The sequence below is a fragment of the Episyrphus balteatus genome, chromosome 1 (assembly GCF_945859705.1).
Source record: "Episyrphus balteatus chromosome 1, idEpiBalt1.1, whole genome shotgun sequence".
In the NCBI taxonomy this organism is placed as follows: Eukaryota; Metazoa; Arthropoda; class Insecta; order Diptera; family Syrphidae; genus Episyrphus; species Episyrphus balteatus.
This window is the reverse complement of record NC_079134.1, coordinates 78,277,665-78,303,000: the sequence shown is the minus strand read 5'-3', so window position 1 is coordinate 78,303,000 and position 25,336 is coordinate 78,277,665. Positions and strand designations below refer to the sequence as shown.

General features: G+C 27.7%; 1 protein-coding gene across 6 annotated transcripts in view; it reads right to left on the bottom strand.

Moving 5' to 3' along the window:
• The window catches only part of LOC129905220 (receptor-type tyrosine-protein phosphatase mu), a 1,191,339-nt gene that overhangs the window by 539,265 nt on the left and 626,738 nt on the right, over positions 1-25,336 (bottom strand). For all 6 annotated transcript variants that reach the window (XM_055980653.1, XM_055980654.1, XM_055980652.1 and 3 more), the window contains 3 exons: positions 15,386-15,520; positions 15,154-15,326; positions 14,961-15,096 (listed from right to left, as the gene is read on the bottom strand). In XM_055980653.1, coding sequence (XP_055836628.1) covers positions 14,961-15,096; positions 15,154-15,326; positions 15,386-15,520 — 444 coding nt within the window. The remainder of the gene's footprint in view (positions 1-14,960; positions 15,097-15,153; positions 15,327-15,385; positions 15,521-25,336) is intronic.

The following is a 25,336-nucleotide window of genomic DNA, read 5'->3' as shown; positions in this document are numbered from 1 at the left end:
CTGAGCTTGGTTTGATTACGTAGGAATCTTTTTTTCTATGCAATTTGAAGTCTAAAAAGTGTGCAAAAAACGGTGTTTCAAAAAACATTAAATTAAACAACTAAAAAATAAATTTTTTTATTTATTTTTCAATTGTTGGTTTAACCCATTTATTCCCAAAGTCCTTTAAAACTAAAAATTCAAATTTTTGGTAACAAAACTTTAATAAATACGGTCATAGGAATACAAAAAAACATTTTTAATTTTTTTGAAAAAGTAACTAATATTATGTTTATTAAGCTGTACCCAAGAAGGTACAATGGGAGGATACGGGTTCTATTTTTTCATATGAAATTTTTTTAGAGCAAACTTTTTGAAGCTTTGAATCTTAAAAACACACATTCTGAAATGTAATGACCCACGTTTGAACAACATTTCACTAAAATGTAGGCAAATCTGCTTGGAAACTGGCTGCGGTTTTGTAATAATTAAAACAGTTTACCAGTGTACAAGTTAGCACTGACGTAAAACGAATTGACGAACTGGTGGTGTAGTTCGGTAGTCCATACCCTTATTACCCGCTATTCCCTATAATTCTTTGTTTCCGTTAAAAATGTCCCCTTTACTCGTTTTGAAATATTTCTCCTTATTCTTATTTTATTCCAGTAGTAAGAAACATTCAGGCCTAGAATCAAGTTTATAAGGTTTTTCACTTTTGGACTGTTTTGAACATTGATGACGAAAATATTTGATCAATTGTAAGTTTTCGTCAGCAAACCTACTACGTTTTTGGCATGAAATGGTGTCTAAAAGGTCTAATTTTAGCCATTTATTTTTCGAATGTGAAGTGAATGTTTTCCAATTTGGTTCTCATATTTATGTTGCCTACTTCAAACTTATTGCGAGTAATTATTGTCAAATCACCCACATTTACACAACAGCTTGGTTGAGATTATCTGAAGATTGAGGTTGTTATCACTCACAAATCAACATCAGTCTCCTAAGCAACATCCCTAAAAACTAGTCCAGTGCTACCTGAGAAGTCACTGGCGAATGGATCATTGTTTAAATTTTCAAACTACACATAAATTGGCCTGGTCTTTACTCTACTGTAATATGCTTCAAGGTCAAAGACGCCATTTTGGACATTTTCTTCGCTCACATTTAGAAGAAACAGGCATAGAATGTGGTATTCTACATTGATTTGAAATTTATTCTAAAATAAAAAATATCTACAGATTTTCCCACTGTACCCAAGCGGGTACACCTTACTTCAAAGTTACTGAAATCGGGCAGTAATAATTTTTTTTTTAATTTTTCTGTTTTTCCTGTTTATAAAAACTATTTTTAAAGTTTTTAGGAAAAAACAAAAAAAAATAATATATAAAAAAAATACTTGATTTGTTACCAAATATAAAACAACCTCAAAAAACGACAAAAATGCAAATCGTACCTCACGTCGAGTAATAAAAAAATTACATTTTACATTTTTTTGTCATAAACTGAACTGCAATATGTTGTCAACATGTCCAGAGACCAACAAAAATAATATTTGATCAAAACAAATGAGAGATGGGTCAACGGTAAAGCGAAATATTCCATGAATTTATTGTACCCAAGCGGGTACAGAGGTAGTAAATGGGTTAAATAACACTGGTCAACAAAATTTAACTTTTTTTTGCCACAAGAACCAAAACATACTTTTCTAGTAGTTTTTGGGATACTAAATCCGAATCTGAAGTCAGAAAAATTTGATTGGCCTCCGTTTTTTTTAATAATACCGTTATAAAATGCTAAAAAACGTCATTTTGTCTGTTTCGAAATTCTGTTTTTATGTTGGGTAATTCATTATAAACAAATTTTTTAACGGTTATTATAACAACATAATTATATTCTTCTTTCAAAAACTGTTTAAATTTTGCCGATATCTCTTTTATTGCTCGAGATATCTTAAGTTTCATTTAATAAGCCAAAGAGAAACTAAATTTAATCTAAAGTATAAGTCACTGGTCACAGAATTTTTGCCAGAAGAACCAAAATATACTTTTCTGAAGGTTTTCGAGTTGCTGAACTCAAATCCGCAATCGGAAAAATTCTATTAGCCTCTTAACCTTTTTTTGCATTTTATAACGGTAATATTTCAAGAACGAAGGCTAATAGAATTTTTCTGATTGTGGATTCGGATTCAGCAACCCAAAAACCTTTAGGAAAGTATATTTTGATTCTTGTGGCAAAAAAGGTTTAATTTGGTTGGCCAGTGTTGTTTCTGATTCAAAGACCGCTACTTAAATTTTGAATATCTCGGGCAATAAAAGAGATATCGGAAAGATTTAAACATTTTTTGAAAGAATAAAACTAGCTCTTATAGGCAACGTTACAAATGTATTCATAATGAATTACGTCACATAAAATCATAACCTCGAAACAGCCAAAATTACGTTTTTTGACATTTTCTAACGGTAATATTTCAAAAACGAAGGCCAATCAAACTTTTCTGTCTTCAGATTCGGATTCAGCACCCCAAAAACTACTAGAAAAGTATATTTTGGTTCTTGTGGCAAAAACCTTGTTGACCAGTGTAATTATACAGCATATGAAAAAAAATAAAAATCAAAACGTTTTAGAAGTCCTCTTCCTAGTTTAAACTCAAAGTTAAGAAAAAAATAAAAAAACACATTTTTTTTGATAATAAAAAATTATTAACTTTGGCCTATAAGGCACACCAATAACCCAAATTGAAAATTTTTTTCGAATACTCGAGCTCCAAAACATTTGTGAATGCACTAATCTAAAAAGTTTTTCATTGTAGACCCACCCGAAAAATGAATATTGCAAGCACTTTTGCCTAAATGGGCCACTGTGCGGTTGTAGAGCGGCCATTTTGTTTTTATTATTACTTCAAAAAAATTGTGTTAACACTTCATGATGTCAATAATATCATGTATTTTTCCAAACTTTAATTAATGCTTTCAGTTTTCCAAAAAAAATTCTTGAAAAACCCTTCGTCCAGAGGGATTTCCCCCCTTAAAGACTTTTATCATTAAAAACTAAAAAATTCCCAAGCCCCTGAATCGTTGCTAGGTTAACTCAGAATATTCGCTTCCTAGTTCCCTTTAAGAAATCACATAACTTACCCTGATTTAACCCACGAGATCTTATAAAATTTGTTATTTTTTTGGTTTTGTCCCATATTTATTTGTTGATTAGGAAAAAAAGGAGGTGCATGTGTGTCGAAAGCTGTGAACATAAAATCTAACTTATAATCTAAAACTCAAAGTTAATAAAAATGTGGACTGGGCCGCAAAGTTATTCGTTGTGGGCCGCATGCGCCCCGCGGGCCGCAAGTTTGACATGCCTTTCGTAAGAGATCCTTTCTTATTGTTCTCTTTTTTTTAAAAAAAAGCTTTTTTGTTGGCTGAAAAATTCTCTTGATGAATAACGAAAAAATTATTAAAATAAAATTTGTAGACCACATTCAGACCTACAATGCCGTATTTTTATATTTTTTTTTTTTTTTGACAAAAATTACGACTTCCAGTCGGCCGCAAAGTCGTTTAGTCCGCGCCCACCGCAAGCCACCCGTTCGGTTGTAAAAAAAACAATCATTCATGTTTTTTTTATGTTTATATTATTATATCAGTAACACATACATACAAATGTATTTATTATAGAATAGAATTTTATTTCTTATTGACCGCAAAAAATCGATAGCAAAATATAAAAACACAGATGAAATTTAGTTTTTAAATATTTATTATTTTATCGAATGCATTTCGAACCTTACATTGAAAGTTCATCTTCAGCGCGAGTTTAATAAAACTAAATGAAACGAACAAAGCCGAAAATAAAATTTAAAACAAAAACAACTCGCCTTTTCAAAATTAAATACATAGCTTACAAAAACTAGCTCTCTTACAAAAAGTAAATAAACAACGAATTTTACATTAAAAAGATTTCAAAAGAGACGACTCTATTGCACCAGCTTCTAAATTCATTAAATTATTTGTAGTTTGAATGAAAAAGATTCGTACCTAAGCATTTAACTTAGATGGATTATTTACTGTTTTTAAAATTTTGATGTTGTCAATCAGGCGCGGATCCAGGATTTTTTTCTGGGGAGGGGGCACAAGGGACGGATTGGCAAAAAAATCAGCAATAACAGTTAGAAATAAAGTGAAGCATCATACGACTGACTGACAAACAGCGAATTTTAACGACGCACAGTGCGGTATTTTGGTCTAAAACCAGGCCAAAAATATTTTACTACATCAAATAGGTACCATTTTTTCATTTTCTTGTTACAGTAAAATCCACTTAAGTGCTTACCCATTTACCTCCCGATTAGCTGGGAGAAAAAAAAATATAAAAAATCATAAAATGCACGTAAAATCCTGTGCTATATTAAAATAAGTAATCTATTCTTTATTTTATTTTTTGACTTAAGTTGTTTCATTAAATAGTTTTTTAATAGTTTTTAAAGACGAAATTTAGAAAAAAAATGTTTACGTTTTTCAATTGATTTTGTATAAAATTTTGCAATATTATGGACATATTTATACCATTATTTAATGACCTAGTAGTTTTTAGTCAAATACCAAAGACTTTTTTCTAATAAATATTAAAGTTCCTAATATAACAAAAAATTAACTGAAAAATACTTTTTTCCACTGGAATCAATTATTGCATTAAAATTTTTTATATCTCAAGAATATTGAGTACAAGTTGTAGGTCTATTGGAGACAAATTGACCAAGTTATGAGTATTTTAATACTTCGCTTACGAACGTTTTAGTCCAGAGTTCAAAACTTTAAATCGTTCTCCCCACAACTAATGTTTTCAAATCCGGTGCCCCTCATAACTTAAGAACTACTTCGCCGATTCTTTTGAAATTTGGAACACTAGGTATTTTTTTTTACATATTTTTATCCCTGGAGAAATTTTCTCAATAACATAACATTTATAAAAATCTATAAGTAAGGGTCGCTTTTGAGGAGTTTTTTTTCAAGGGGTCTTTATTTTCGGTGTAAACTTGGGCAATCTTCTGAAATGCAAGTTTGTTCTACATATCCAGCAGTTCAATAATATATAGGTTATGCAATGTTGTAACAATGTAACTAATGTTAAAAAAAAAAAAGAGAAAAGTGCAAATTTTTTAAGTGTGCACTTCAACCCCTCCGTATGAAAAAATAGAGTTGCATATAATTAAATTTTTTTAGAATGCCATTCATACCTTGATTGTCGATGTCCATATCAAAATTTTTTACCAAAATCACTTTGAAGTTAAAAAAAAATAACACTTAGAAAATTCACTTTTTTTAATCAAAAAAAAAAATTCGTGTTCGCCCAACAAATAGTCGTTTATTTATTTGTGAAGTGGAGTTTTTCATGGGAAAGGGATGCAACAAACAATAAAATTTGCATTTTCAGCCAGAAATAGACAAGAGTCTCACTTAAGTTCTTTCTGTTATTATTCATATATTTTAACAACTCTTATAATCTGATTTGCTTTAAGTATGAACCAGTTCTGGGGGGGGGGGGGGGGGGGGCACGTGCCCCCGTGCATTGGTATAGAGTCTTTTGTAGTTCCAAGTGATAACCGAAGTTTGTTGTTGTTCGTGTGTACGATTTTTATGTTTGATTTCTCGTAGTATTTATGTAATTTGTTTATGACATTCGGAACGAAGGCGATAGCAACTCGTCTTTGATCTGATTTATTTGAAAAAACATTTTGCGCGAAAAGAGTTGAAAGATTTTTTTTTCGTATTTTGTTTGAGTGTTTTATTATTAAATTGTCGATTAAATGTTTGTTGTAACCATTAATTGTAGCCAAATGAAGTATATATGTTCATATTCAGTTTTATAGTTCTGCAAGGAAAGTGGAAGGCGGCAGAATGAAAAGCTGCAATTTTGTTTTGATGATTGCAGTAGGAATCAAATCAGAATCAGAAAAGGTAATGAATGGTCATCTTCTGATTCAAGTTCATATGTAAATTTAATACTTTCATATCTGTTGTTCAAGGTATTTAAAATAGATTCAACATTTGCTTTTTTAACAACCGCAAACGATTCATCAACGAAACGCCACCAAATGCGTGGTAGAAGGCCTTCCTTTTTTAGATACGTTTCGAAGTTGGACATAAACGCCTCTGCCACCAAATGAGATAAACTGTTTCCCATACTACAACCAAAATCATTGCTGTAAAACTGATTTCTAAATTGAAAAGAATTATATGTCATGCATTTTTCAATTGCATTAATAAATGCGTTTATGTGTTCATTAGAAACTGCTTTATGAACAAGATGTTTTTTGATGACTTTTATTGCTATATTTATAGGTACGCTTGGGAAAAGAGCTGTGACGTCAAACGAAATAAGCGTCTCATCTTCTTCTATTTGAATATCTTTAATTTTATCTGCGAATTCAAAACTATTTTCACTGCAAAAACCTCGAATGGAAGATATTGTTTTAGTTCAGCTACTAACCATTTTGCTATGTTGGCAAACGGAGAGTTTACACCTGACACGATCTTACGCATTTTATTTCCAGGTTTATGAACCTTTGGTAAACCGTACATCAGAGGAACTTTTGGGTTTGACATACGCAGCCGAAACTTGTTAACATTAAAAACTTGATTTAAATTGTCAATTACAGAACGGGCATCGTTAATCATTTTATTGAGTGGTGATCTCCTGGAAACCTTAAAATTGTCTTCTTGGATAGATGTGAGCATCCTTTCATCATATTAATTTTTATTCATGACAATGACCTGGTTACCTTTATCGGCTTTCATATAGAAAACATTTCGTTGTTTAAGTTTTGAGAGAGCATCGTTCCACTTCAATGTATCTTTGTCATTGTGTTTTAAGTTTTGCTTCTGTTTTATAATTTCAACAGAGGCAACATCTCTGATTTCTTTTTTGATATAAAACGATTTAAACTGTTCAGATGATTCAATATCAGCTATAAGATCCACAAAAGGCGGGGCAAGTGGTTTAACAGAGAAGTTCAAACCTCTGTTTAAGAGTTCTAACTCCTTATCAGTGAAAACTTCATCTGATAAATTCACCACTAGATTGTCTACTTTTTCAATGTGAGGTTTCTGTAGAGGTGAAATTTCTTTTAATAAATCACATAGTTTTTTGTTTTGTTTTTCTCTTTTTGTTTTGAAAATATTGTCACATCGAAAAAGTACCGCGGATTGTTTCTGTATAAGGATATTAAACATATGTTCGTTCAAGTTTCTAGTCATCTTTAAATGTAAATGATAAGTTTCAAGTTCTAATTTATCGAGGCGACTGTAATGATAGTTGATTTCGAATTTAAGCCAAGATCTTTTGGCTAAATTGATTACTTTATCAGTGCGATGATTTTTAATGGCGCAGGTTACATGGATGAATTTTGGGAAAACATTTTGGGCTTTACATTCTTCTAAGAAAAGAATATCTGCTTTAATTCGCTTCACTTTTGTTACCAAACGCGAATAAACGTTCAAGTCTTGATTGAAAATCATTATAATTTATATGAAATGTATGTATTTATTTAATAAATAATGAGAAGAAGATGGTTATGGTTTTTTTGTTACCCCAATTTTATTAACCCAAATTTTGTAAATGTAGTATACCGACTTTTTGTGTTGATCGTGCATTTTGTAATTTGCTTCAATCTCTATATAGCCCAGTAATTTTAGGCATTTTGTACCCCAATCTGCGGAAAAATTCCTACTGGGCTCGATTTTGGTATAGACCTTCGTTACGGGGTTGTTATGAAGATGTGAAAAATCACGAGATATATGCGAAACCTTTTGACCTCGTGACCTTTTGACCTCTATAACTTCTAACGCGGACGCGATATCAATGTCGATTTTTCTTCATTACAACGCCGTAATGAAGGTCTATACCAAAATCGAGCCCAGTAGGAATTTTTCCGCAGATAAAACCTAAAATTACTGGACTAATATTATTTAGTTCATCAATATTGCAATTAGATCAGTGCCAATAATTTTTGAAAATAAAAAAATTATTAGCAGCATATGGGTGGTTGGAAAATTTAATTTAAATGGTGTATGAAAGCGGAAAAATAAATTGCCCACAAACTAATTGGGGGAAAAGGGTGGGTGGGCGAAAAACTGGGGTTGGTGTACAAAATCGTGGTTTTTTACGATTTGTGGCATTTAAGGTGAGGTACTTATCCGGGTTTTACTGTACTTTTTTTTTTATAATGAGCGCGCACTAAAGGGCTTTTGGGTACCCTAAATTTATGTATATAAACACAGTACGAGCTTTAGGAAAAGAGGAAGGGATGTAAAAGGAGATACCGATGCACATTGGTTTTAAAGTTCTGAACATTAAAATGGGAGGGAAAAACTGAGGCGGGTAATGCATTCCACATTCTAGTAGTACGACTAAAGAAAGAATCTCTGTATTTGACGGTACGTCCGAAGTTGGGCTCAAGTGTAAACTGATGGGCATTCCTTGAAGTACGAGTATTACGGTTGAATTGTTTAAGGGGAGGAATGCAGCTAGCTATTTCATTAGAACATTTTTTTAAAAAGTACCTATAAAATAAGGACAGGCATGATACATTCCGGCGGTGCTCAAGAGGTGGGATTGTATCAGTAATGGACCTATCACCTATCATTTTAAAAGCTCTATTTTGAATTCTATCCAAATAAATCAAGTGGGTCTTAGGAGCACCTGCCCAGATATGGGAATTATACTCGAGCTTTGGACGAATATATGCTTTATAGATTATAGCCAGATCAGAAGGGGTGAAATATTTCTTACATCTTTGGAGGAAACCTAAGCATTTCGCAGAGTTTTTGGCTACATCGAATATGTGCTCATTCCACAAATAGTAGAGTAACTAAAGCAAATTATTAGGGAACCCGGCCGAACAGCTCTGATTTTGACGATTTTTTTTCAAACGTAGGTAATTAAAAATACTTTAAAGTCTATAGATTAAAAATTGCCGGTGTTGCCGTATTGTTTTTTAAAATTAAAATTAAATTTTTTTTAATAAAACCATTTTTTTTGCTTAAATTTCATAAAAAAAATGATAGCAAAAGATTCTCTAGGTAATTTAAGGAAAATATATAAAAGGCAGTAAGGGACAATCTTCCATCGTTTAAGCGATAAATGCAATTTTCTAACATTCTGACCTCAAACACAAAAAAAATATTTTGAAAACAACGGCAACACCTACAATATTTTAAAATACATTTAAAAAAAGCCAGAAGTTCATTCTTATCTCTTAAATTTAAATCCACTAAATTTAATCAAGTCTTTTTGAAAAAAATGGTCCTCAAACTCAGAATTAAAAAAAAATGTTATTAGAAAAATTTAAAATGACTTTTTTCCAAACTTTTTCTAATAAAATATGAATTTATTTAAAAAAAATTTTTGGCCATAAATATTATCAGTTGAATTTCGAAGCAAAAAAGGTAAAATATATCACACTTTTGAAAAAAAAAATTAAAAATTACTTCAATTTCAATGGTTTATTTTTTATTAAAACTGAATTTTTGCATTGAAATAATTAATTTTCTCAAAGACTGTGGTAAATAGGAACTTTAAATTTTTGCTATTTAACTTTCAACAGTAAGGGTTATTAAATGAATAAAAAATAATTTTATGTTTAGATGTTGAACTTAAAAAAAAAAATAAGTTACATTTTTTTTCAAAACTTATATTAAAAAAAGTTCTTCGAAAATGAAATACTTTTTAATTTTGTTCATAAAACGTAATACATATTGACATTTCCTTTAATAATTTGAAATCATAATAAATGCGGCCAAAAAAATTTGAAAATAAATGCATTTTTTTTTCAAAAATCTGAGTTCAATTACCATTCTTTCAAAAGCCGTTCATTCAATTAACTTAATTTTAATTTTATATATATGACTAAGCTTCTAGCTTTTAAAAAATGTATATTTGAATATTGTAGGTGTTGCCGCTGTGTTCAAATATTTTTTTTTGTTTTTGAAGTCAATTAATAAGAAAATTGCATCTATCGCTTGAACTATGGAAGATTGTCCCTCACTCCCATATATGTTTTTTCCTTGAATTTCCTAGAAAATCTTTTGGCATCAATTAATTTATGAAATTTAAGAAAAATTTTTGAAAAAAATTTGTTTTTGTTCAAAAAAATCTCTAATTAAATTTAAAAAATCAAAACGGCAACACCGGAAATTTTTAATCTATAGACTTTAAAGTATTTTTAATTACGGACGTTTGAAAAAAAAGATCATCAAAATCTAAGCTGTTCGGCCGGGTTCCCTAATATTGCCAATTTTTGAGCTTTAGTAGTTACTCCACTAAAAAGGTGGTTTGTAATGGACATACCTAGAATCGAAAGCTCATCAGTTTCCTCGATGCAAGTACCACTCATAGAAAGTGGCAAAGGGGGAAGGTTTCGTTTTAATAAGAGTAAGCAGCATTGTGTTTTAGAAGCATTAAATTCTACGCGGTTTCTTATTCCCTATTGGAGAATGCATTCGAGATCAGAATTTAATGAGCTTATCATATTTTGCCGTTGGAGCTCCACATCCGAAGGACATGGGTGTGAATCTTCAAACGAATATGAAAAGCTGAGGGTACTATCATCTGCGAAACAATTTAATGGATTAGAAGTTTCAGTGAGCAAATCATTAATGAAAATGAGAAAGAGAGTCGGAGACAAAACGGAGCCCTGGGGCACACCAGCATTTATATTATGGGTTTCAGACTTGAATCCATCCAAAACGACTTGAATTGAACGGTTCGAAAGGTAACTTCTAACCCAACGAAGAAGAGATTCATCAATACCGAATGCAAGCATTTTCGATAAGAGAGCTTGATGCCAAACTCTATCAAATGCCTTTGAAATATCAAGCGCAATAATCTTACTTTCTCCAAACGATGTAAAGATTTGTTCCACTGATCGGTGAGATAAGCCATCAAATCACCAGTGGATCTATTGCTACGAAAGCCATACTGCCGGTCATTAAGAAGCTTCCGTTCTTCAAGATATTTCTTAAGCTGGAAATTAATCAGCGTTTCCATGACCTTGGAATGAAGAGACGTAAGTGCAATCGGACGATAGTTAGAGGGTGAAGAAGATTCGCCTTTTTTAGGGACAGGCTGGACAAATGCTGTTCTCCATCCACTCGGAAAGAGACCTGTAGAGAAAATTGGCTTTCTCAAGAGAACTAACAAAAGGAGTGTCATTGTAAACGAGCGTTGGAACCGAAGATGTTGTAGAGTTTCGAATATTTTTCACAAATGACCAAACATTTTTACTTCCTGTGGGACACTGTAGTATTTTTTGTCTTAATTTTTGCTCATGCAAAAATTTGATTCGTCGAATATGGGCGTTGCTGGCCTTTCTAGCTTGCTTAAATCTTATCCGATTTTCCTCAGTGGAGTTGGCTTTATACGGAACATTACCTCTTTTCCCTTGATAACCTCTTTGCAGCTCGAATCAAACCAGGAATTCTCTTTCGGTTTGATTGTTTTAGCCCTATTGGGGATAAAATTTCTCATTCCGGAGCGAATTAAGTTTGTGATCATATCTGTACTGGAATCAACGTCACTATCGAGGAAACATAGCGACCAGTTAAAGTTTTTCAAAAAAGCGTTGAGACCCTCCCAGTTGGCTTTCTCCTATTGCCAAACAGTTCTCTTAGGAGTTTTTTCTTTAACTGGATTTTTTTGACAAGAGAAATTCGCAGATATGACACAATGATCTGATGTGCCTAGAGGGGATAATACACTTACAGTGTATTTATCAGGGTCAGAGGTAAGAAACAAGTCTAGAGTATTTTCAGCCCGACCAGCGACGTCCGAAATTCGAGTCGGCTCGTTAACTAGTTGAGTTAAGTGATTTAACTCAGCAAAAATCTCAACATACCTTCCTTCGGGTGTTGTCTGGCTCGAAAAGCGAAGCCAAGAAGAATTGTGTACATTAAAATCGCCCGTAATGACGATTTCAGTGCGAGGGTGATGGGTAACAATCCTTTGAATGGAGTCGGATAGAGCATCAAATTCATTAGAAGTTGAATTACTATCCAGATTTGGACTTCGATAAATAAAACATGTATGGATGATGCGCTTGTTAATTGTAAATTTGAACCACATGAAGTTAAAATTAGTGTTAATGCACTGACCGTATTGTGGTTGAAGTTGATAAGCAACATCATTTCGAATAAATGGCGAGACCGTGGTGAGAAAAGAATAATGGCACCAAGCAATACCCATTAAGATTGAATTCAGAACATTCTGAATTTTCACTTATCTGGGTCTCACCTAATGCCAAAACAGCTGGCCTGTTTTGCACAGTATAAATGTACACATCGCAAAAATTCGATCTAAGCCCACGAATGTTGGCATAATCGACTCTGAAATTACCTACCATTTAAATATACTAAAACTTTAAAAAACCTTATCCGACAATTACCTATATTGAATGTCTAACATAAATTCCAATTTGAGTTTCAACAAAACAAATTGTCACTAGTGTTATGCCTTAGTGACAATTTGTATCGATCCGCCCCTGGTCATTTATTAACACATACAATAAATTTATCTGGAGTCGAACTGATAACGATTGCGGCATTATGAGAAGAAGCTCCACTCACAATACCACAATCATTAAGCTAATTCGACTGCGAGAATTATGGGGGAAGGAAAAGAAGGAAAACTCGTTATGCACATGCACTGAAGACTATTATTTAGAGGCGCGAGACTTTTTTTGTGATTTGGCGATGCTACGGTTGTTGTTGTTATTGTATTTGCATTTTTTTGGTATTATATTATTTGGTTAGGGACAGTGAACTATTGTTTGTTTTTTTTTTTCTTATTGCGGGAGAGGTACTGAGGTGTTGTTGTTTTTTGTTATTGCACTTTTTATGAACTTATTTTATATGCACGCCGCGAGGTTATTTTTTTTTTTTTTTTGGTTTAGGTAATTTGTGGGTTTTATGTATTTATATTTTTGATTTAAATGGGCTATTGTTTCTTTTTTTTTTTTAATAATTATTTGTTGTAAACAAAATAAAAACACAAATGACAGAAACTATGTAAAAAATAATTAAAAACACAACGAGAACACTCTTTTCCCACGGGACGAGACTTTCACACGTGCGATGCCGATGGGAGGTAAATCGGTTTGTGAATATAATTTGTGATATAATAATATAAACATTAAAAATGATGATTGTTTTTTTTACAACCGAACGGGCGGCTTGCTTGGTGGTGGGCGCGGACTAAACGACTTTGCGGCCGGCTGGAAGTCGTAATTTTTGTCCAAAAAAAAATATAAAAATACGACATTGTAGGTCTGAATGTGGTCTACAAATTTTATTCTAATAATTTTTTCGATATTCATCACCCAAAAATAGATTATGTCAAAAAACAAATGGCATGTCCTAAATTTTTGACTTTTTTAATCGATAGCTCGAAAACGGTTCATGATACACAAAAAATGTGTATGCATGAATTGTAGAACTCGTAAAAAGCTTGTAAAATTTTCACATCTCGTCAGATAGCCGAGTTATTGTCAAAAAACCAATTTTCTTTTTTTTCAAAATGGCGGAAAAAGCTCATAGGAAATCTTGGTCGAAAACTTCAAGTTAAGCTTTTTTAAGCATCCTCTACAACATATCCAAAATTTAGCTTTCTCGGTCATTTTGCATTTCCAAATGTATATAATGACTGGCCTTTAGAAAATATATTGCGCTTTGATGAGATTTTGATCAAATTAAATAAAAAAAAAATGTTTTATGATGAATACAAGTGCTCGTGCCGCTTTGTTTGTACAAAATGCAACTGTACCGAAACTGAATACTAAACTTTCCGAGCAGGGCCGGACTTAAAGCTGTGGGGGCCCGGGGCTGAAAAAAAGGGCGGGGGCCTCTCAGCCAACTTATTTCCAAAATAAAATTATGATTATTTTTGATAGTTTTAAATTTATGAATAAATACCATAAATTGGTATGATTTTGTGACTCAAAGGTGGTTTTTATACCAGCCCTGTTTTTTACCTTCAATTCCATTTTACCAATTATTTTATTTAACATGGAATTTCTTTAAATGTGGAATTGTGCTGGGATCACAGATAATATAGTTACATACTCGTAGATATCGCACGCAGAGGAAAAAAAATTACCATTTTTCAATTCCATGGGACGTAGGTACCAGGTACCAGGTACCACTACGTCCCAGTTCGATTAAACTAGCGTGAATCATACTCAGACCTTATGTTGCTTTTTATTTGTATTGTATTGTCAAGTTGCTTGTTGTGTTTTCTTTTTTTTTAACTTCTTGGTCTGTTCGTCTTTTTTGTTTTTTTTTTTTTTTTTTTCTTTAAATTGTGTGGATTTTTTTTATTTCTTGGGTGTATTTACTTATGTGCCAACCTGCGGATAACAGATACAAAAAAAAAAATACCGCAATGAACTGTTTCACATTTAGGACAGAGATGAGTATTTGTATACATAGATATAATTTAAAATTTTTAATTTAATAGGATTTCAGTAAAACTTGGCGTGGTTAATTTGATTGAATTATGAAAAAAAAAATAATGAGGGCAAAAGTTGAAAAAATTATTAGCAGCATAGAGGTGGTTGGAAAATTTTGGATAAATGGTATATGAAAGGGGAAAAATAAATTGCCCAAAACAAATTGGGGGAAAGGGGTGGGTAAGGATGCAACATCGTTAATAAAAACATCGATGTTTTATTTACAACATCGATGTTTTATTTACAATATCGATGTTAAAAAAACATCGGTTCTATCTTTGATACATCGATCTTTTCCCGATGTTTTTGTTGTTGGGCATAACAACTGTATCTAAAGAACAAAATATTTATGTCTTATCTGTTGTAAATTGTTGTGTTCAAAGACAAGTATAGTTAGAGCAACATGGATTTCTTTATAATAGTATTACACAAATGCAAGTAAATTTTATAGGTGCATTTTTTTTTAAACGTTCAGGGCAATACGTACCATATTTTCGATCAAACCTTTTCGGGACTGTCGCATTTTTTTTAAATAACCATACACATGAAAAGATTCTTCTTCTTCCGCTAACTCGAGGTTTGAATCAATTGATAAATACACACCAGAGCGTCCCCCTCCATCGCTTTAATATTAAACAAGAACTTGATTACAGTTTTCATTAACTTAAGATAATATCTACCTGCAATGTACTAACATTGGTCCTCGTATATCGTTTGCTTTTATTATGTTGCCAACAACGGATCGAACGCGGCGTCTGAACTCAAGAACAGCATTTGAAAATGGACAGGAGTGTGAATACCATTCAGTATAATGAAACTGGTAAATAAGCCTTTCTTCAGTTACTTCATTGGCCTGTAATAAATTAGTTAAAGACAAAATGCTTAATTTAACGTATTAACAAAATTAGGAACCTCATTTTTTCTGTAAAGTCGAAATGTCCTGATGTGGAAATTGGCAAGTTGTTCTTCCTTTAATATGTTTATGTGTATCTCTCCGTATGTTTCATGTGTCTCCATATTTGGGGGCCAGTATTGAACACACATAACCTAAAAGTGAATATACCGACGTATGTTTAAGGGTGTTTCAATATTGTGAAAAATTAAAATTTCTGTCGATGCACAAATAATTAGGAATCTGATCTTCATTGACGTCGGTAATGTATATGCTTCTGTCGTTTTTGATGTTTCGATAAATGATAAATGTCAAATGAAGATATTCTTGAAGGTTTAAATTCATTAAGTTCTGATAAAAGTTCTGGGCCTGATAAAATTCCCTCAATAATATTGAAAAAATGCTGTCATATTTTGGTTATTCCTTTAAAAGTCATTTTTAATTTATCTCTGTCTGCGGGTATATTTTTAGATAACAGCAATACATAAAGCTGGACCTAGACAAAAAATTGAAAATTTTAGAGGAATATCTAAGATTTCAACCATTCCAAAATTGAATCATTGATTTTCAAAACATGATAAGACCATGATTTCAAATTTTTCAGGAGAAGAAAAAAACGTTCTATTTTCTTTTGTTAAGTGTAGCAAAATAAATAAAAAATATATTTTGTAGAACTTTTACCTAGCTACAGAATATCGTTTGGTATTTACTTTTTGGACCGATTGTTCAAAAGATAAAAAATAAAAACGATTTTGGACTTATCATACTTTGAAAATAAACGGATGTGAAATAAGTTTTAAAATGAATATACAATTTTTTTTAAAGCCTCAGTCTATCAAACAATTGCATTTGGAAATAGAATATAATATTTCGAGTAGTTATTTTACTTCAAAGACGCTTTCAACTTAAGATTTTGAGTCAGTAGTCAGCTTCTCTATGTGTAGTCAATTACTCATAAAAAAGTTGCTGTTTATTTTCAAAAGATAATAAGTCCGGGACTTTTATGATGGTCTGACAATAAAAATTTTTTTCGCTTAGCTGTAAAATCGAATATACAGTACCTTGCCATATTATTATGCCCAAGCGGAAAAAATACAATTTTTTGGTTCATGTTATTGGATTTTTAAAGTTTTTGTCGAAATATCTCAAACTTTTGTTTGTCTCATTTACTGACACTTATCATGTAGATACGGATTGACTAAAAAAATGTTAAGGAATTGATACTTTTTCATAAAAAATAACGTACAAAGGGGGGAAAAGCTCCAAAAGACGTTTTGTATGGAATTCATACCTAGAAATTTACCAGACCGGTCTAATACTTAAATTTTTGTACCGAGGAATAACGTGACATTCTTAACTTTATTGCAGGGACCCCAACAAAAGTAGAAAAGAATTTTTAAATCGGTTGGATTTACAGAAAAATGAATAAGACAATATTTGTAGATAATTTTATGACGAACAGATTTTCAATAGACCCCTATAATTGACCTCCGAGCAACAGATCACGAGATAAATGATTTTCGTGACCTTTTGACCTCTATAACTTCTAACGCGGACGCGATATCAATGTCGATTTTTCACATCTTCATTACAACGCCGTAACGAAGGTCTATACCAAAATCGAGCTCAGTAGGAATTTTTCCGCAGATTGGAATAAAAAATGCCTACAATTACTGGGCTATTATCATGTTTTGAAAATAAATGATTCAATTATTTGAGCAAAGAATATATATCTCCTTATCAGCATGGTTTCGTATCTGGTCGTTCTACAACTACGAATTTGATCTTATTTACTAAATATCTATCTGATACTTTGGAAGCTGGTGACCAAGTAGATGTCGTGTTCATTGATTTTGTCAAAGCATTTGATACCGTTTCACATGACATTTTAATAAGTAGATAGTAGACTATATTCTTTTGGAATCCATTCTACTTTCTTGCAATGGATTTCTAATTATTTAATGAATAGAACTCCTCTTAAATAATATGAATATAAAATATTAAATAATGTAGGTCTTTCTTGTATGGTCAAAGATCTTGGGGTGGTGTTTGAAACCAAATTGACATTCTCAAACCATTTTGATTATATAATTGCCAAAGCAAATTCAATGCTTGGATTTTTTAAGCGAAATTGTAAAGAATTTTCTAATCCCTACGCCATTAAATCTGTTTATGTGTCTCTGGTACGTCCGTTTTTTAGAGTATTGTTCTATTGTGTGGTGTCCTTCTTATGTCTCTTCTCAGATGAGATTGGAACGTGTTGAAAAATCTTTCACAAGATTTGTTGCTAAACAACTTAATTGGAGGTTGAATGAAATGCCAGTGTATTCGACGAGGTGTTCCTTGATTGGTTCAGACTTTAGAGTCTTTAGAGACTAGAAGAAATGTTAGTTGTATTGTGCTTGTCCATGCCCATGATGTCTTTTAATGTTAATGCTCCGTAGATAAATAAATAAATAAATAAATAAATAAATAAATAAATAAATAAATAAATAAATAAATAAATAAATAAATAAATAAATAAATAAATAAATAAATAAATAAATAAATAAATAAATAAATAAATAAATAAATAAATAAATAAATAAATAAATAAATAAATAAATAAATAAATAAATAAATAAATAAATAAATAAATAAATAAATAAATAAATAAATAAATAAATAAATAAATAAATAAATAAATAAATAAATAAATAAATAAATAAATAAATAAATAAATAAATAAATAAATAAATAAATAAATAAATAAATAAATAAATAAATAAATAAATAAATAAATAAATAAATAAATAAATAAATAAATAAATAAATAAATAAATAAATAAATAAATAAATAAATAAATAAATAAATAAATAAATAAATAAATAAATAAATAAATAAATAAATAAATAAATAAATAAATAAATAAATAAATAAATAAATAAATAAATAAATAAATAAATAAATAAATAAATAAATAAATAAATAAATAAATAAATAAATAAATAAATAAATAAATAAATAAATAAATAAATAAATAAATAAATAAATAAATAAATAAATAAATAAATAAATAAATAAATAAATAAATAAATAAATAAATAAATAAATAAATAAATAAATAAATAAATAAATAAATAAATAAATAAATAAATAAATAAATAAATAAATAAATAAATAAATAAATAAATAAATAAATAAATAAATAAATAAATAAATAAATAAATAAATAAATAAATAAATAAATAAATAAATAAATAAATAAATAAATAAATAAATAAATAAATAAATAAATAAATAAATAAATAAATAAATAAATAAATAAATAAATAAATAAATAAATAAATAAATAAATAAATAAATAAATAAATAAATAAATAAATAAATAAATAAATAAATAAATAAATAAATAAATAAATAAATAAATAAATAAATAAATAAATAAATAAATAAATAAATAAATAAATAAATAAATAAATAAATAAATAAATAAATAAATAAATAAATAAATAAATAAATAAATAAATAAATAAATAAATAAATAAATAAATAAATAAATAAATAAATAAATAAATAAATAAATAAATAAATAAATAAATAAATAAATAAATAAATAAATAAATAAATAAATAAATAAATAAATAAATAAATAAATAAATAAATAAATAAATAAATAAATAAATAAATAAATAAATAAATAAATAAATAAATAAATAAATAAATAAATAAATAAATAAATAAATAAATAAATAAATAAATAAATAAATAAATAAATAAATAAATAAATAAATAAATAAATAAATAAATAAATAAATAAATAAATAAATAAATAAATAAATAAATAAATAAATAAATAAATAAATAAATAAATAAATAAATAAATAAATAAATAAATAAATAAATAAATAAATAAATAAATAAATAAATAAATAAATAAATAAATAAATAAATAAATAAATAAATAAATAAATAAATAAATAAATAAATAAATAAATAAATAAATAAATAAATAAATAAATAAATAAATAAATAAATAAATAAATAAATAAATAAATAAATAAATAAATAAATAAATAAATAAATAAATAAATAAATAAATAAATAAATAAATAAATAAATAAATAAATAAATAAATAAATAAATAAATAAATAAATAAATAAATAAATAAATAAATAAATAAATAAATAAATAAATAAATAAATAAATAAATAAATAAATAAATAAATAAATAAATAAATAAATAAATAAATAAATAAATAAATAAATAAATAAATAAATAAATAAATAAATAAATAAATAAATAAATAAATAAATAAATAAATAAATAAATAAATAAATAAATAAATAAATAAATAAATAAATAAATAAATAAATAAATAAATAAATAAATAAATAAATAAATAAATAAATAAATAAATAAATAAATAAATAAATAAATAAATAAATAAATAAATAAATAAATAAATAAATAAATAAATAAATAAATAAATAAATAAATAAATAAATAAATAAATAAATAAATAAATAAATAAATAAATAAATAAATAAATAAATAAATAAATAAATAAATAAATAAATAAATAAATAAATAAATAAATAAATAAATAAATAAATAAATAAATAAATAAATAAATAAATAAATAAATAAATAAATAAATAAATAAATAAATAAATAAATAAATAAATAAATAAATAAATAAATAAATAAATAAATAAATAAATAAATAAATAAATAAATAAATAAATAAATAAATAAATAAATAAATAAATAAATAAATAAATAAATAAATAAATAAATAAATAAATAAATAAATAAATAAATAAATAAATAAATAAATAAATAAATAAATAAATAAATAAATAAATAAATAAATAAATAAATAAATAAATAAATAAATAAATAAATAAATAAATAAATAAATAAATAAATAAATAAATAAATAAATAAATAAATAAATAAATAAATAAATAAATAAATAAATAAATAAATAAATAAATAAATAAATAAATAAATAAATAAATAAATAAATAAATGAATTAATAAATAAATAAATAAATAAATAAATAAATAAATAAATAAATGAATGAATAAATAAATAAATAAATAAATAAATAAATAAATAAATAAATAAATAAATAAATAAATAGATAAATAAATAAATAAATAAATAAATAAATAAATAAATAAATAAATAAATAAATAAATAAATAAATAAATAAATAGATAAATAAATAAATAAATAAATAAATAAATAAATGAATTAATAAATAAATAAATAAATAAATAAATAAATAAATAAATAAATAAATAAATAAATGAATGAATAAATAAATAAATAAATAAATAAATAAATAAATAAATAAATAAATAAATAAATAAATAAATAAATAAATAGATAAATAAATAAATAAATAAATAAATAAATAAATAAATAGATAAATAAATAAATAAATAAATAAATAAATAAATAAATAAATGAATTAATAAATAAATAAATAAATAAATAAATAAATAAATAAATAAATAAATAAATAAATAAATGAATGAATAAATAAATAAATAAATAAATAAATAAATAAATAAATAAATAAATAAATAAATAAATAAATAGATAAATAAATAAATAAATAAATAAATAAATAAATAAATAAATAGATAAAAAGTAAAAGAAAAGCCAATTCTCCTTAAAATTTTTCACAATTTTCTATCTGTGACAGTGATATGTCTTTGACATAAAATGAAGAAAATTGTTGTTTTTATTGAATTTACTATTTGAACTTTATGTTTTTATACAAATTTTACGGATTAAACATTTATTTATTTAAATTTAATCAAAAACAATAAAAAACTGCATTTGGGGTATACGCAAAAATTTGGGGGCAAGTAAGATATGTTCGTACTGGTAACAAAAATGTATTAAATCAATAGTTAAACAAAATACCACATTAGGTAATTTGCGCATTCTTATACATCCTATTGCGGGGATAGCGAACCAATGGCACGCGTGCGATTGGTGGCACGCCATGAAATATTTCTGGCACACCACGAATTGAGTAGGGTAGGATGGTATAAGAGTGCGCGGTTGATAAGAGTGCGCATAGCGATTTTCTACGGTTTGAAAGGGAATATAAGACTGAATACACTTATTTTGGAAAGATCTAAGTGAGTTTGATCTGCTGTCAAAATTTCATGTAAATGTGTTTGTAAACAGAGGTGCTAGTTAAGTTTAAGTTTTTTAGCACTTTTTTTTCCAATTTTTCTTGCCAAACAAATTAAATTTTCCGCTTAACAACAAAAAATAACAATAAACAAAGTATGGGGCATTAAAAAGTCAACAAAAAGAAACATTTAAGGAACACGTAAGATTGGTCATAAAGTGCATTGTGAAATACATACATATTCTTCGATTACATGTCTGGACGTGTAAGAGTGCGCACCATGATGATGTATAAGAGTGCGCGGGTTAAAAAAGCAGTAAATGCTATCCAAGGCTTCAAAATAACTGGCATTTGTCCATATACCAGCAAACAGCAGCTAGAAAAAGCAATTCCAACCAAAAAGAAACCAAATACAAGTTTTACAAAAAACAAGCGAATGAAAGGAACTAGGAAATATTGAAATTTTCTCGGAATTATTAATCGAAGACTAATTAGATTGTTCCTCGTGCAAGGAGTAATGGGTCGATAAATAGTCTGTTTATTTAAATATAGGCAGTTTTATTTGCGACTTTTGTGCGAACTTACACCTGTACGCAGCTGCGCACTCTTACAAACTAAGCCGCGCACTCTTACACAATAGGATGTATAAGAGTGCGCAAATTACTTAATGTGGTATTTTGTTTATAACTATTGAATTAATAAATTTTTGTTACCAGTTTTAAGTTTTTTTCGTTGCTTTGATTATAAACTAAAAACTATATATAAAAAAAGTAGTTAAATTCTTCTTTTTATTGTTTTATTTGGTGTTTTCTCTAAAATGCACACTCTTATACCACCTTACCCTAATACATTTGTTTGTACATTTGAGCGACATTCAACGATTTTTCTAGGAAAGATTTTTCGAAGAAAAACTAACTCAAGAGTTTTAGTCGGTAATAAGATATTTAATTGAAGTATTTTTCGTCAAGGTTTTCACAATTGAAAGCTTTATCGGACACCCTTTGATAAACTGAACTTGTCAAAATTTTATTGGTTGGGAATTCAAGACATTTAAATGCAGTTGAATGAATTCCAATCTAGTTCGTTATGTACTCAGAATTTTGTCGCAATAAGGAAAGAGTTGAAATCAATTCAAATAGAGAGGCTGGATGGAAATACGATTAACAATGCAAATGCCAAATTAAAGGAAAAATGAATTTCAATTCCCGATAAAGCTGCTTGAAAAAGTAGGTGTTTGTTACCTTCTTTTCCAAAATATATAACATTAAAGATTTGCTTATAAAAAGGTTGTCAAATGAATCAGGTTGCATTTTGCAAACATTGGAAGTAACGAAATATAGAAATATTTCGTCCACTGTTTTTTTACTTTTATATTTTGTTTCTTTGTGTGGTGAATGTAGTTAAGCCTCAACAAAACAGTTAAGGCTTAACTACATTCACCACTTTTTGAAAAAGTACAAAAGTGAAAAAAAAAAAAATTTTCTTGCTAGCGCAATTTTTTTTGTAAAAAAGAGTTTACAAATTGTTTTTTAGGCGAAAAATAAGTTTTCTGCATCAATTGTTTTAATTTACTATCCCTAAGAACCATTTAAAAATGTGTTTGAAAATTTTCACTTTTGTACTTTTTCACTTTATGAGTCAATTTAGTTAAAGCTTTAGTTTGAAGTTTTGTTATTTAATTAAAATTTAATTAAAATGAATTATAAACTGACTTTCAATTTTAAAACATAAATTAATATGCTTACAAATAAAATGCTGGGTAGTTTAAAATGATCTATTTTTGCTTCAAGTAGTCACTAAAAAACTAGGTCAAAACTGTATGGCACGCCAAAGGCACTTGAAATAATTTTTTTTTTTAATGGCACGGGGCTCTAAAAAGGTTCGCCATCCCTGTCCTATTGTGTAAGAGTGCGCGGCTTAGTTTGTAAGAGTGCGCAGCTGCGCACAGGTGTAAGTTTGCACAAAAGTCGCAAATAAAACTGCCTATCTTTAAATAAACAGAGTATTTATCGACCTTGCACTCCTTGCATGAGGAACGTTCTATTAAGTCTTCGATTAATGGTTTCGAGAAAATTTCAACATTTCCTAGTTAAGTCAAAAGTACGCACACTTACCACAAACGACTCTATAAAAGTTCTTGATTTAAGAAAAACCACGAGATTTCTTCAAAATGTCCCTAATTCAATCTAATAGTTTTTTTTTTTTGTTTCGTAATTCTAAGAACAGTCCCCCGTTAGTGCATTGGATTATGACAGGTCTGGTCCACCACGACCACAAATTGGCAATGTGTCCTAGAGTATCATCCTCATGATAAAGTGCATCTCTGATTTGGACTCGGCAGTAGATTGTTATTTCCTCTCATTGTTGGAAATTAATTTCAAGCACACAAGAATGGTTGATTGTTTTTATACTCTGTCCAACAAAAATTGTCAGTACAGGCCTTAAGGCCCCAACCCATAGAATCCGTTGCGTCCGTTCCGTCAATTCATCCGTTGAAGTTGAAGGTTGGGACAGAAAGAGGTGACCCATAGAATACGTCGTATGAAGGATTGCTTTTTGACAGCTCACTTCATATTCCAAGGTGTGTTCGATATTTTATCGCTGAATGTGCACTAAGGAAGTTCTAATGCCAGACATTTTTAACTATTAGGTATTGTTGTTCTTTTTTTTAATAAAATAAAATGCACGACTAGATTTCCTGTAGGTACTTGCTCTTCAGTTAAAAACAATTTTTTATAACAAATTATGAGTTGTAGGTATGACTTTGGCATAGTAAAATTGAACTCTACAACAGAATTTGAGTATTTAATTGATATAATTTATTAGATATATCATTAAGGCTGGGTGGACGACGTAAAAATCGGGTTGAAGTTTACAAATCGGTGCATTACTTTCACATTTTTAAAGATAATTTAATGAATTCAATTTTATTATTTAGATAATAAACAAAGCTAAATATCTTCATTTCCACAATCTCCAAATGTGTGCACTTGTAATTAAGAGAGAACAAAACATGATAAAATTTTCGTTGTTTTAGAACGACCTGAAAGACATCGGTTTGTTTCTTAGTTATAGACTAAAATTTTTATTTTTTTTAATTCTATTTTGGATTGAGATTGAATCAAACAACGGAGTAAAGCTATTTTGAAAAACTAAAAATTTATTTTTCATAGAAAAAAATTAATCGAAACTATAGCTATTTTTCCTTATGTTACAATGTTTGAACATGTGTAACTTCTGCAATTATTAATAAAATTCATCGAAATAAAAAGAAGTACCTAAACTCAAATACTAACACATTGATTAGTTTAAGAAATTTATATTAAGTTTTATGGTCTTAAACAACAAAAAAATGTTAAAAAGTCATTTTTTCTTAACTTTTTAAAAAAAAAAGTGGTTTAATTTCTTTGTTTTTCAAAGTATAATTTTTATTTTTATTTTATTTAAAAGCTTAGTTTATTGACTATGGAGTAAAGCTATATTTTGTTGGAAAATATTATTTTGTAACCCTCCAATCGCTTTTTAAGTAGTTCCAAAAACAATAAACTGTACTCAGAAACCAGAATTTTTTGTTATATTTGGTTGAATGAAATGCCAGTGTATTCGACGAGGTGTTCCTTGATTGGTTCAGACTTTAGAGTCTTTAGAGACTAGAAGAAATGTTAGTTGTATTGTGCTTGTCCATGCCCATGATGTCTTTTAATGTTAATGCTCCGTAGATAAATAAATAAATAAATAAATAAATAAATAAATAAATAAATAAATAAATAAATAAATAAATAAATAAATAAATAAATAAATAAATAAATAAATAAATAAATAAATAAA